The sequence below is a fragment of the Anomaloglossus baeobatrachus genome, chromosome 2 (genome assembly GCF_048569485.1).
Source record: "Anomaloglossus baeobatrachus isolate aAnoBae1 chromosome 2, aAnoBae1.hap1, whole genome shotgun sequence".
In the NCBI taxonomy this organism is placed as follows: Eukaryota; Metazoa; Chordata; class Amphibia; order Anura; family Aromobatidae; genus Anomaloglossus; species Anomaloglossus baeobatrachus.
This window is the reverse complement of record NC_134354.1, coordinates 454,786,307-454,801,449: the sequence shown is the minus strand read 5'-3', so window position 1 is coordinate 454,801,449 and position 15,143 is coordinate 454,786,307. Positions and strand designations below refer to the sequence as shown.

Below are 15,143 nucleotides of genomic sequence, written 5' to 3'. Positions count from 1 at the left end.
CTGCAGCTGAGTCAGAGAGGAGGAAGATTGGTGCTGCAGGGAGTGAGGAAGGGTGAGTATAAAACGTGTTTTGTGGTTTTTTTTTTTCTGTGCCATAGGATACAGGCCATATACCAGGATGGGGGTATTTTATGAGCAGGATGGATGGGGGTATGTGAGCAGGATCATATACAAGGCAGGAGGATCATTACCAGGATGGGGTACCTTTAGTAGAGAATTTGGGGACATTACCCCCATAACGGTGTCAGCAGCAGATCCTCGCCCCATAACAGTGTGTCATGACCACATTTTTTGGTTAAAATTTTATTTTCCTATTTTCCTCCTCTAAAACCAGGGTGCGTCTTATGGTCAGGTGCGTCTTATAGTCTGAAAAATACGGTATTACAATTATAAGTATCTTCAGGCAACAGTGAAGCACGATGAAGGTTCCTTGCAAGGTTGGCCCTGAGTTTTAGCAAATGGAATTGGGGATTTGGTTCGGTTTAATGGTGCTCTCAATGCTGAGGAATATAGGTAGATACTTGTCCATCATGCAATACTATCAGGGAGGCATAGTTTGAAGAAGGAAGAAATGCAGGGCACTACTCTGAAGGGTCGGGAAAGGTTCACAGTAAGCGTTTTCACCACTTAAATTACTGCCGGTTTTTTATATATACTGCCAGGAACTATACAGCTGCGTGGTGCTCCTGTATAAAGTCCACAATAATCCAAGCATCCAAAGGTAAGAAAAACATGGGCACTCACCGCTTGCTGCTGTGTAGAAAAATGCTTTTATTCAAGCTTTGGGTGAGTGAGTGAGAGGGAGCGGACAGCACGTTAGACGACGGCCGTTTCACACACCTGCGGTGGTTTGACGGGTCTGACCGTTAGACCCGTCGAAGCACCGCAGGTGTGCGAAACGGCCGTCGTCTAACGTGCTGTCCGCTCCCTCCCCCCCCCCAGCACAGCATGTAACTCTGAAGCTTGAATAAAAGCATTTTTCTACACAGCAGCAAGCGGTGAGTGCCCATGTTTTTCTTACCTTTTGGATACTATCAGGGAGGCGTCTGGATCCAGCTTTATTCTGCAGCAGGAGAAAGACCCCAAACAGTCATTCAATGTCATTAAGAGCTATCTTCAGTGTAAATACGAACAAGACCTGGAAGTGATAATAAGGCCTACATAGAGCTCTGATCCTCAACATAGTCTGTGTGGGATCACATGAAGAAACTGAAGGTTTTGTGCAAGCTTCATCCAATGCAGATCTGTGCGGAGTTATCCAACATGTTTGCAAGTGGAGTTCATTCAATAACTGTGCAAGTGTACCTGGAAGATCTGATGCTTTCATGCTGTTTTGAGGCAAAAGGTGCTCATACAAAATATTGATTTGACTTGATCAAAGGGATGATGGCACTGACTGCGGTGCAAAATTTTTAAAGTAAAGGGGAGGAAAGCAGCCAGGGGAGAAATAAAAGATAGAGAGATATAGATAGATATAAAACCTTAGCCACAAAGTCCTGCTGCGATGCTACATCATCAACATCTGCTTTGTGCATGTAGGGGCATACAATATGGATTTGAGTTTACCACTCCTAGGAGTTCTTTGTGGGTGATGGCTACTGACTGTACTATAAACCTTGGGATGCAGTTTGTTTATATGCACTATATTATTCATTTTCTTCAGTGCTTAATATAGATTTATTCATTCTAAATAAACATTACTAGCTGTTTTTGTTTCCTTTCAAAGATTAGAGGAAAAGGTCTGGATTGGTCGACAATCGTGAAGGATTTTAACCTGTTAAAGTGGCTGGGTGCAAACTCATTTCGCACTAGTCATTACCCATATGCTGAAGAAATCATGGACCTGTGTGATAAATATGGTATTGTGGTCATTGATGAATGTCCTGGAGTGGGCATAAGACAACCGTAAGGAACATTTACCTGTAATTGTTTATCTGCTGTTTTTTTTTTTTTTGTCTGCATAAATCTCTATAGAGCGTTCTCCTTTTATCGTGGTGATACAGATCTTAACATGATCGACCAGTTCGTCGGGCAGTGTAATATGTATGGAGGCGCCGGCTGACTGATGGTCGGGAGAGATGTCGATCCCATTCTAATTTCGGACAGCCGATTTACATTGTGCTCCCTGAGATAAGCTGTGGCTGACATGTCAGCCAACAGTTTTCTTAAAGAATACAGGAGTGTTCGGCTAAGATGGCAGTTGGTTGAATGATTGGTCTATGTATTGTTCGGCTGACAGCCATGTAATACGTATTGTCAGCCTAAAGGCTACTTTACACTCTGCGATATCGGTCCTGATATCGCTAGTGTGGGTACCCGCCCCAATCTATTGTGCGACAGGGGCAAATCGCTGTCCGTGCCGCACAACATCGCACAGACCCGTCACACATACTTACCTGCCTGGCGATGTCGCTGTGACCGGCGAACCGCCTCCTTTCTAAGGGGGCGGTCCGTGCGGCGTCACAGCGACGTCACTGAGCGGCCGCCCAATAGAAGCGGAGGGGCGGAGATGAGTGGCCGGAACATCCCGCCCACCTCCTTCCTTCCTCATAGCGGCCGTGAGGCAGGTAAGGAGTGGTTCCTCGTTCCTGCGGTGTCACACGGAGCGATGTGTGCTGCCGCAGAAGCGACGAACTACATCGTTACTGCTGCAGTAACGATAATCGAGAATGGACCCCCATGTCACCGATGAGCGATTTTGCACGTTTTTGCAACGATGCAAAATCGCTCATCGGTGTCACACGCAACGGCATCGCTAATGCGGCCGGATGTGCGTCACAAATTCCGTGACCCCAACGACTCCGCATTAGCGATGTCGCAGTGTGTAAAGCCCCCTTTAGGCTTCGTGATGCCAAACACAATGCTTTTCTTCACTGAATTTGTTAGTGGTTTTCCAGGACCACAATATTGATGGCTTATTTTTAGAATAGATAAAGGGAATCTGTCGGTAGGATCAATCATCCTAAACCATCTCTATGGGTCTACAGGTCATAGGAAGCTGAATAAAATATCTGCAATCTAATGTCTTATTTCAGAGTTAGCCACCTTTTTTTCTTTTCTTGTATATAAATGAGCTGTTCCAGGCTATGGGCCAGACACTGATCTTCCTGAGAATCTGCCACTAGGGCTTATTTTAAAAAGAAGGCGGATTTACCAGCGTGAGACATATAATTAAATAGTGATGGGTGAATAGTAACTATTCATGTTCGGATTTTTTGAAACAACTCCCAAAGTACAACTCCAGTATTCATCATGAATAACAAACCTAATGCAAGGCAATAGGGTACTGAAGCATTTTTCTTGTTGTGATAAATGCTGGAATAGTACTCTGTATTTGTTAAGCATTATCCGAACACGAATAGTTACTGTTTGCCCATCACTAATTATTAACACAGAACAGTAAAATTGGACTTTGTCTTCTAAGGCTACTTTCACACATCCGTTTTTTGCTCTGCGGCACAATACGGCGCTCTGGGAAAAACCGCAACCGTTTTTTTTTGCCACCGGTTGCGGTTTTTTTTGCATAGACTTACATTAGTGCCGCATGGGCTTGCGGTCGGTCCGGTTTTTGCCGCATGCGGCAGATTTAACCGATGCCGCGGCTGGATGGAACGTTGCCTGCAACGTTTTTTGCTCCGGAAAAAAAACCGCATCCGGCCGCTGCGGCGCATTTTTCAATGCATGCCTATGGACGCTGGATGCGGCGCGATGCGTTAAAAAACGCATCCGGCCGCCGCATACGGTTTCTTCCACTGCACATGCTCAGTAGCATGCCGCAACCGGAAAAAAACGGACGGGCCGCATGTAAAAACTTATGCAAAGGATGCGGTGTTTTCGCCGCATCCGTTGCATAGGTTTCACAGCCGGATTGAGCCGCACTGCTCAAATCAGATGTGTGAAAGTAGCCTAACACAGTTGCTGCAGCTCTCACAGCTCTGCTGTATTGCAACAATATTGAAACCCTGTCTGTATGTGAGATGGAGGCTGAAGCTAAGAGGAACCTGCAGAAGTGTCAGTTATAATAACGCACAGCTCTGCAGTGAGATCAGGAGATGAGAGCGGCCATCACACTGGCTATAATAATAATAATAATAATATTTATTACTTTATATAGCTCTATTAATTCCACAGCACTTTACATACATACGCAACACTGTCCCCATTGGGGCTCACAATCTAGAGTTCCTATCTGTATCTTTGGAGTGTGGGAAGAAACTGGAGTACCCGGAGAAAACCAATGCAAATATGGGGAGAACATACAAACTCCTTGGATTTGAACCCAGGACCCCAGCACTGCAAGGCTGCAGTGCTAATCACTGAGCCACCGTGCCGCCCGGATATGCCCCCTTCTATTTAAAATAAGCTCTGGAGGCAGATTCTAATGCAGATCTGTGGCCCATAGCCTAGGACAGCTAGGGTATGTAAGAAAATGTGGATTTCTCTGAAATAAAACATCGCAGCTATCAATGTATCATTTTATTTTGCTTTCTATAACCTGCCTTTTCATATAGACAGCTTAGGCTGCTTTCACACTACGTTTTTTTTTTAACATGCGTCATGAACGTTCTTTTTTTTTTTTTTTTTTTTAACGCAAAAACGGATCCAGTGCAAATGCGTTTTAATTTCAATGCATTTGCAATGGACTCGCTTCAACATGCGTTCACATGCGTTTGCGTGCATTATAGTGAGGATCCAGCGACTTGCAGTCATCACTAGTGTCATCCAAGTACTCGCCCATAATCTCGCGCCTGCGCAATAAGATCACCGACGCTCGCGATTTGAACAGTGCTCAGTCCCGCTATAGTGCCACTGGGCATGCGCGAGACTTCAGGAGCACTAAGTAACATGAGGGTGGCGGCCTCATGTATGTCAATCAACAGTGGGGCACAGCGAACAGCGGCAGGAGGGGGAATAACAGACGCAATACAGCCCACCCCCATGGCCAGCAAAGCTCATTAGCATACCAAAAGGTAAGATTTTTATAAAGTGTTTATTTAGGTCTGAAAGGGGGGCCAGTAGCAAGATGAACCTTTCTAGAATGCAGCCGAGGAGCTGCAGAAGGGGATTCTTTTAGTTTCATAGCGAAAATTCTAGTGACAGGTTCCCTTTTAAAAATGTTCATGACACTTTTGGTCACAGATTCATGGTGCCCAAAATTTATGAATACATATACTGTATTTTTCTGCAAACATAATATTCTAGTATAGAATAAATAGAAGAGTCAAAGGATGTAATGGTGAACTGGGATATTTTATTATATTTCACTGAAAACACCTATATATTTAGCATGAATGTTTTGTCTCATCTGTACCTTGTTTTTTCCTTCCCGGATAGTGAGAGTTTTGGAAACAAGTCTTTGCAACATCATTTAGTTGTCATGGAGGAACTTGTACGGAGAGATAAAAACCGCCCTTCAGTGGTGATGTGGTCAGTCGCCAATGAGCCGGCCTCACAGCTTCCCCCTGCAGGATATTATTTTAAGTAAGTGGGAAGCTTTGTTGAATATAACATAAAGCATCTTAATATTCTCATTACTACCATATTGGTACAAAAGGATAATATTCTGACTATTAAAGTATTTTTCTCGTACGCAGCTCCCTACAGTCTACAGTGATTGGAAGTTTGTTACTTAAAGGGGTTGTCCGACCTTAAGCTACATTAATATATAATTTATAAAGTTCTATTCTGGACCGTGAGCTCATTGGAAGTCACTGATCGGCAGTTCGGGTCTCCGCCCATATGCAGCCAGCCACACACAGAGGGGAAGGGATGGCTTTTTTTATCTTATTTTACACACTACATTCGATAACGCTGATTTTACCCCTAGGACGAGACATTAAAACACTGCAAGTTGCTCGCACTTGGCCAAGCATAACTTAAGTTTGGGTTTGTTCATCTCAAGCTTTGAGAATTTTGGTACTGGCACCAGGAGTGGGTGGTCAGGGGAACACAAGTATGTGATTTCCTTTCATGCAATCATATGCCGACTAGATGGGTGCAGTCTTGCGCAATACAAGTGTATTGAGCAAGGCCGGATACAGTCTAGTCGGAATGTGGCCAGAAGTATGCAGTTTGCATACTTATGATCACATGACCGCCAGCTCCCGACATTGGCGAATCCGCACTGCACAGTGTGCGTGTGCACCATGAGGATTCATAAGTCTGCAAATCACATAGTGACTGCAGACTTGTAGCCTAATGCGAGCGTCACACTAAACGAGCTATCGCGCGATGCATCGTCGGGGGGGGGGGGGGGGGTGTCAGTGTTTTCGTGACGCACATTCGGCATCGTTCACGACGTTGTCTCGTGTGACACCTCCGAGCGACACAGAATCGGTCACAAATCGTGCGTTGTGTACACGTCGCTTATTTTTAAAGAATTGTTTATTTTTAATGGCGCCGGTTGTTCATCGTACCCGGGGTAGCACATATCGCTCCGTGTGACACCCCGGGAACGATGAACACAGCTTACCTGCGTCCCCCGGCACCCGCCGGCAATGCGGGAGGAAGAAGGTGGGCGGGATGTTTACGTCTCGCTCATCTCCGTTCCTCCGCTTCTATTGGCCGGTGGCTGTGTGACGTCGCTGTGACGCCGAACGTCCCTCCCCCTTCAGGAAGTGGATGTTCGCCGCCCACAGCGAGGTCGCTCTGCAGGTAAGTGCGTGTGACAGGCGTTTAACGACTTTGTGCGACACGGGCAGCGATTTGCCCGTGACGCACAAACGACAGGCGCGGGTATGATCGTTCGTGCGATCGCACGATAGATCGTACCGTGTGACGCCCGCATAAGGCCGGATAACCCCTTCAATATCACTTCTATTCCTGGTCCTTTCCTTTGCTGCACAGGTACTTCTGTCTTTTATTGTCTGAGTTAACAACTCAAACGTCATTATATTCTTTACACCCACTTGTGCAGTAACTTTTTCAATGCAGATTTAACCCTATAGATGTCAATGGTACTACACTTTCATGTAGACTAATAAAACCTGAATGGTAAAAATTGAAAGAAAAAAAATTAAATCTTTATCCCTGTACATTTTCTAAAAGTAGTCATCTGGTACATTGTAAAAAGAACACCCAACACATTCACACGTCATCATCAAGGCATAAAGTTTTAGCCACTGAGCCTGAATTTTTATGCGGGTGAGCTGCATCACTTCCTCCTAAACATACAATTTTATGATGTATAGAAATGCCACTTGCAGCTACTGTATGTTACAGCCACATATCTTTACAACATCATCAGAGCTGAAGATACCAATTGTCTTTGAAGTCCAGATTCTAGTAGGATTAAGCAAAAAAAAAAAAAAAGACTGAGGCCTGATTAGACACAAGGTAGATGAGAAATTTCTCATAGTCTCCATTAGTCAAAATAAAAAAAATTGTAACACAAAAAATAAGAATTATTCTTACCGTTAATTTGGTTTCTAGGACCTTCCACGACAGCATAGGAGGTTGTCTCTCCACGCCCTAATTGGGACAGGAAGCACAAGAGGTTTAAAAGGACCCTCCCACCTCCCATAGCCAGTGTCTTACAAAGAACCCATAGCATATGAGAAGTACAACCTATCCAGGAATATATAGATATAAAAAGGGAGGGAATTACCTGCTGTCGTGGAAGGTCCTAGAAACCGAATTAACGGTAAGAATAATTCTTATTTCTCTAGTCCCTTCCACGACAGCATAGGAGGAATACCAAAGAATTGATACCTAGGGGGGGACCACAGCCTGCAGGATCTTCCTGCCAAAAGCCAAATCCCTGTTGGAATCCAGATCCAAACGATAATGCTTCGTGAAAGTATGGAGGGAAGACCACGTAGCCGCCTTGCAGATCTGCTCAGGAGAAGCCCCTGCCCGTTCAGCCCAGGAGACAGAGGTAGCCCTGGTGGAGTGCGCCGTAAATCCGGTAGGCGGAGAGAGATGCTGAGCGAGGTAGGCATCTCTAATGGCCCGCACAATCCAGTTGGCGACAGTACTCTTAGCCACCTTCCTGCCCTTATTGCGACCAAAGGGCTGGATAAATAGGTTATGATCAAGACGCCAAGAAGCAGTAACATCCAGGTAGTGCAACACTGTCCGACGAACGTCCAAAGAATGAAACACGTCCTCACCCGGAGTCCTAGGATGCTGACAGAAGGAAGGCAGGATGATGGACTGAGAACGGTGAAAATCCGAAACCACCTTGGGAAGGAAGGAAGGGTCCAGCTGAAAAACAATGCTGTCATCTCTGACGGTCAGGTAAGGCTCCCGAATAGACAATGCTTGAAGTTCCCCTACTCTTCGAGCAGACGTAATAGCCACAAGAAAAGCAGTCTTGTGAGAAAGAGAACGAATGTTACAGGAGGACAGTGGCTCAAAGGGTGACTGAGAAAGTCCGGTAAGGACCACATTGAGATCCCAGCGAGGCGTCAGGACCCTCTGACGCAGACAGAGCCTACTAGCGGACACAAAGAACCGGCGGATCCAGCGATGATCTGCCAGAGCCGTGTCAAAGACTGCACTGAGTGCCGATACCTGAACCTTCAGGGTGCTAGGCCGAAGGCCTAGGTCCAATCCACTCTGGAGGAAGTCTAGAATCTGCGCAACATTAGGCCGGAGTGGGTCAGGAGGCCGAGACCCACACCAGGAGGCCGAGACCCACACCAGGAGGAAAATCTCATCCAGATTTTGTTGTAAATACTATTAGTCACTGGTTTACGGTTCTTCTGTAGGGTAGCCACAACTTTGTCAGATAGTCCTTGGGCCTTTAGTGCCCGGGCCTCAGAAGCCAGGCAGCCAATTTGAGTTTCTGGGGATCCGGATGGAAAATCGGACCCTGGGATAGTAAACTGGGGTCTGAACCCAAGAGGACCGGTCCATCTATCCCGAGAGTCATGATCAGGCTGTACCAACTCCTCCGAGGCCACAGCGGGGCTACCAGGATAGTTGTGACCCCATCGTCTCTGATCTTCCTCAGGGCCCGTGCGAGAAGAGGAAGAGGGGGGGAAAGCGTAGGCGAGGCAAAAGGACCAATCGTGGCAGAAGGCGTCCAACCCCAACGCCCTGTCCCGAGGGTTCAGGGAGAAATATGTTGCGACCTTGCGATTTCCTGCTGAAGCAAAGAGGTCCACCTCTGGAGCACCCCACCTTGCCACCAGAGAGCAGAACACTGCCTGATCCAGACTCCATTCCCCCGGATGAACATCCCGACGACTCAGGAAATCTGCCTGAAGATTTAGTGAACCCTTTAGATGGACTGCAGAAAGGGATAGCAGGGACTGTTCCGCCCATTGGAAGATCCGGGAGGACACCGATTTCAGGGCGCCTGATCGTGTACTGCCCTGATGGCGGAGATGAGCCACTGTTGTGACATTGTCTGAGTAGACCAGGACGTGAGAGTCCCGGACGATATCCTGAGCCGCAAGGAGGGCTTCTCTGACTGCCCTGAGCTCCCGGTAGTTGGAGGATTGGGAGCTGACAAAAGGACTCCAGACCCCCTGAAATGGGGAGTTTGCCACCATAGCACCCCATCCCCGCAGGCTGGCATCTGTGGTCAGTGTAACCAGGGGTGTCTGAGTCCAGGCAACCCCCACCTGCAGGTTGTTGGGCCGCAGCCACCAGAGAAGGGATGAGGAGACTGTCCCCGAGAGTCGAAACCGTCTGTTTAGGGATGACGGGAGTCTGTCCCAATGCGCCAGGATATGATCCTGGAGACACCGAGAATGGGCCTGAGCGGGCGAGCCTGACTGCGAAGCTTTGATATTTTGGCTAACAGAGCCACCCTGTGGCCCTTCGGGAGAAAGGACGCCTGCCTGTCGGAGTCCAGCAGCACTCCGAGAAACTGACGAGTGGAGCAGGGGTTCAACTGTGATTTTTTTTGAGATTGGGAATCCATCCCAGGGACCGAAGGATTCCTAAAGACTTTTCCACATGGCTCCGGAGGGTCGGAGCAGAGGGAGCCATGAGAAGAAAGTCGTCCAAATATGGAACCAGACAGATACCCTGCAATCGTATGAAGGCGACCACCTCTGCCATGATCTTTGAAAAGATCCTTGGAGCCGAGGAGATCCCGAAGGGAAGTACATTGAATTGGAAATGAAGCACTTCCTCCCCGTGTAGGACCGCAAACCTGAGGTATTGCCTGTGACCCGGATGGACGGGCACATGGAAGTAGGCGTCCTTCAAGTCTATGGAGGCCATCTGGTGGTGCAGACCTATCAGGGGGATAGCCGATTTTACTGACTCCATCTTGAACCGTCGGTACCTGACCTGCCGTTTGAGACGCTTTAGATTGATGATAATCCGGACGTCGCCAGACGGCTTCTTGACAAGGAAGAGGCGGGAGTAGTGTCTTATCCCTTCTTCCTGACTCGGGACTGGGGAAACGACCCCCGAGTGCATTAGCTCCAGAATCTTTGCGTACAGTAGAGCCTGTGAAACCTGCGACGCCAGAGCTGTGACTCGGAGACCCGGAAGAGGGGGGAGATGAATTCTATTAAGAGACCCTCTGAGACGATCTTCAAAACCCATTGGCAGGAGGTTATGGACCGCCACTGAGGAAGAAACTCCGAGAGCCGGCCCCCCACCCGGGTTGAGTCACTGTTTGTCCTGCTGAGGACGTTGTTGATGTGGAGGGATGAGGATGTTTCTCCCTCTACCCTTAGGATAGCTCCACCGGCCCGCCTTCCCTTTTCCTCTGGGTTGGGAGGCCGGAGGCAGTGAGGGACGAAAGGACCGCTTCCTGGTGGGTTTAGGATCAGGTAAGGCCTTACGATCAGTCGCCTTGTCCAGAATATCATCCAGGGCAGGCCCAAACACCAAATCCCCTTTAAACAGAAGGGAGCAAAGTCTCATTTTAGAGGTGGAGTCTCCACTCCAGGCCTTAAGCCAGAGTGCACGTCTGGCAGAGTTAGATAGAACCGAGGTCCTGGCCGCCAGGCGGACTGATTCCACCGAGGTATCTGCCAAAAAACTGGTAGCCTTCCTAAGTAAGGGAAGGGATTCCAGCAACTCTTCCCGAGGGGTACAATGGGAATATGAGCCTCCAACTGGTCTAACCACCTAAGTAGGGACCTGGATACACAAGTGGAGGCAATGTTAGCCTGAATGGAAGAAGACGATGCCTCCCAGGATCGCTTCATTAGGCCTTCTACCTTCCTATCCATCTGATCCTTAAGTTAGGAAGTATCTTCAAATGGAAGCGCCGTTTGTTTAGCTACCCTAGCCACCTATACATCTACTTTGGGGACTTCCCAATGTAACCCCGAAGGTTCTAGAGGAAACCGGCGTCTAGGGTCACTCCGTACCCCCCTCTCAGGAAATTCCCATTCCTGAGAGACAATATCCAGAATATTGGCATGAACCGGAAACCCTAATTGTAGGACTGTTTTCAGGCCAGCAAACATTTCATCCTGAATACAGGGAAGAGACTGTACTTCCTCTAACCCCATAGTACTCCGAACCGCCCCAATAAGATCCCCCAAATCTTCTGAGGGAAAAAGGACTGGTCAGACCTCCCAGAGGAAAACCCTTCATCGGGACCCTCTGAGGCGGAATCAGCGTCCTCATGATCAGAAGGGGCTGACTGGAGTTTCCTTTTCTTTGGAGAAGAGGGGCCAGGAGCAGGGAGGGAGGCTAGTGAGGCCTGAATCTCCTGTTTCATCATGGACCGTAACTCGTCTACCAGGGACGGTTGTTCGGCCCTAACAATCTGGTCCGTACACTGTTGGCAAAGCTTCTTATCCCAGACTGCATTCTTTATACAGACTGGACATTTTTTAATCTTTTCATATCTGTCAGGTCTATCCGGTTTATCGGACTTCTCAGACCTCTCTGACTTCTCAGACTTCTCTGACTTTTCATTTTTGTCAAGTTTCTTAGTGGCCTTGTCCTCCTGGAAATCACAGACCAGAAAAAACCATAAAATATCCGCCTGAGACCTATGCATGAGGGACCATCCCCCTCCGTACTTACTGTGGCAGGGGGAACACTGGGCTCTGCAGATGCAGCTGCAGGGGAAGACATGACAGGGAGCACAGCCGAATCTCTTACCATGAATCTGACGTCTTCACGGCAGCCCTTATGCAGAAGGGCCTGCCCCCCTCAGTGACAGCTAACGTTCCCCGCCTCCTGCATCCGGTCCCGGACAGGCCGAGTCAGTGTCGGCGTGCCCTCCACGCTGCCTCCGCGACCGGAAGTGCCCAAACCGGAAGTTCGCTAGACCGGAAGTCCCGCCCGCGGTAGCACTTCCGGATCGCTCCAGCAGCGTGCATGCAGGAAGCGGCCGGCGGCTCAGGGAGGACGCCGGCCGGGGAGCTCCACAGCCTGCATCACCCCGAAGGAGTTCCGGAAGGCTGGAGCAGCGGTCCCCCACAGCGTGAGGGAACAGCAGGGGAGGAGCGGCGAAGGCCCGACCGATACTGTCCGGCTTAAGGTAAGAGGGGAAGAAAAAAAAAATTATACTGTAGTTCGCCGGCCACCACAGTATAGGAGAAAAAGAAACCTCTCCATGCCCCATGGGGACAGGAAAGACACTGGCTATGGGAGGTGGGAGGGTCCTTTTTTAAACCTCTTGTGGTTCCTGTCCCAATTAGGGCGTGGAGAGACCACCTCCTATGCTGTCGTGGAAGGGACTAGAGAAATTGACACCAGAGACTCAACTACTGTATATAAGAATGTGATTGTGGTACCTGTGTTTATTGCAAGGCTGATGTGGTATGTACAAATCACAATGCCCTTCTGTTGTCTCCACCTGTAAGACTGCTGTGATCACATGAGATTTGCACACGTGCAGTAATGTACTGACTTGAGATAAGTGCAGGAGTCGAGTCTGCAGGTGACCGTAAGTAAACAAATTGCTTGCATGCAGTCAATTGACCGCTGATTAACACGGGTTATATAGGAGAATGGAGGTGGTGTGCTCATACTATGCTGTCCCAAATTGGCAGTCTTCAATCACATAGTGACTTTAGACTTTGCTCCTAGAGCTCCTTTTAATACACCTTAAACATTTGCTGTAACTACAGTAATACCCCTAGAATAGAACCAAAAGCTCCTTGCAGTTAACTTCATTTTAAAACTTGGCTTATGTCAATGAGGTTATATTTTGCTAAATACTTTCTTTTTCACAACCACAGGACAATCATCACTCACACTAAAGAACTGGATAGCACTAGACCGGTAACATATGTCAGCAATGCAAACTTTAACAGCGACCAAGGTGTAAGTTGAGTTTGTTTTACTTTATGGCACTATACAGATGTGATATTACACAATAAAAGATATATCCACATTGTATGGATTAAAGTGTATCATATCCACAAAAGCTTTTATGATATCCCAGGGTTGGAAGTTTGCAGTTAAAGGGAGTGTCCAGCGGAGGGGAAACAATTCTGCCATCACTCTGTGACTGCAAACTTGTGAACACTCAGAGTGCACAGTATGTGTGCAGTCAGGATTCTCCAGGTGCTGGCGGTTATGTGACCGTAAGTATGGGATTTGCATACTTTTGGCCACATTCTGACTAGATGTATCCAACCTCACTCAATTCACGTGTATTGAACGAGGGAACGCACGTCTAGTCTACACATGTCAACATTTATGCATGTTGCATACTTCTGGTGAAGCTACCGGAAAATCCTGATACCGCACACAGAGTGACTGCAGAATTTTGAGTCTGCATAGTCAGTGACTTTTATACACTATGCTCCTCAGCACTTGGTCGCCCTGCTCTATAACTTTACAGTGTACACAGTCGGCCCCATCGAAGTTGTGTTGCTGTGGTACCTAAATGCTTTCACACTTCAATAATACCACTCACAATTGTGGAATATTTAGGAGGAAAGACGTTTCATCTACTAACTTATTACAACATTTGCATCATATTACGGTACCACACTTGAATTTAGTGAGCTCTTTAGAACAAGCTTCGCTTTCACAAATGTCTGTAAAGGTAGACTACATGGCTGAGGGCAAGATTATATACCCATGCAGCAATGGGACTGAATGATAAACCTGCATTCAATGATTGAAGAGTATCTCACTACTTTGCCCATATAGTGCACATTTGAAACAGTGGGTAGTCTGAAATGTTATGAGTTTATGTTGTGTCCAGCAGCCCTTCAGTAAAATGAATAAGTATATGAATTATTCACATTTTATCATAATGGTCAAATGAAAAGCTGGAATGATTCATTTCTGCCTGCCATTTGACTACAGGGCATAATAACGAGATGTTTTTGTTCGTGTATATGTCTAGGCCCCATATGTGGATGTGATATGTGTCAATAGCTATTTCTCCTGGTATCATGACCCTGGCCACCTGGAAGTAATTCAGCTCCAGCTAAATAACCAATTTGACAACTGGTATGACAAATACCAGAAACCTATCATACAGACTGAATATGGAGCAGATACTATACCAGGCTTCCATAATGTAAGTATTTTATGAATTCAAAGAGAATAAATGCGTTCATGTAATTTAAATACAGTATTCTGCACAGCCATTTTAGTGCGTAACAGACCCCATTCATACTGATGACCTCTTCAAATTATTATATAATACATACATTTTCAAAAAGTTCAATCCTTGGAAAAAAAAACCAAAACAGAACTTGTAATGGAAAGTGATGTCTAAATGATCTGTAATTGCACATATGGCATTTGGGGGGGCTCAAGCAGGGCTGGAACCAGAACAGCACCAGTAAGCGATGTTATGAGGGGGGGCTTAACGTACACATTAGTTGAACAATAGCTTAACCTATTCAGTGGAAGCAGCTGACCACCTATTGTGTATAATAGTACTATATCTTGCTTCTCCTCCAGTGGGGGGAAAAGAAGGATTAAATATGTGAGATTTTGGCAGGCCTGATCATCAATTTCAAAAGGAGATAAGCTGCTGCCACAGGTGTCAGACAGCTACTTTATTTTTTCTCCATTGAAAACACATTTAAAAATATATTTTTGAGTAGGGTTAGAAGGAATGCCTATTGGCTGAATTAGATTAATCATTTTCAAGCCTACTATCATTTCAGCCAACGAACGTTTCACTTATTTGTCAGGTGATTGATTGGCCTGTTTAGACAGGGTGACAATTGGAATTAGGAACACTTGTTCAAGATTATCAGCTGGTGTAAATGGTCCCCAAGTGTCTGTCGATAGCTGTC

At 46.9% G+C, this 15,143-nt stretch overlaps 1 protein-coding gene across 1 annotated transcript in view; it reads left to right on the top strand.

The window, feature by feature from the left end:
- The window catches only part of GUSB (glucuronidase beta), a 43,074-nt gene that overhangs the window by 26,049 nt on the left and 1,882 nt on the right, over positions 1–15,143 (top strand). The window contains exons 7-10 of the mRNA XM_075336313.1: positions 1,727–1,905; positions 5,335–5,481; positions 13,116–13,200; positions 14,237–14,413. Of these exons, the coding sequence (XP_075192428.1) occupies positions 1,727–1,905; positions 5,335–5,481; positions 13,116–13,200; positions 14,237–14,413 (588 nt within the window). The remainder of the gene's footprint in view (positions 1–1,726; positions 1,906–5,334; positions 5,482–13,115; positions 13,201–14,236; positions 14,414–15,143) is intronic.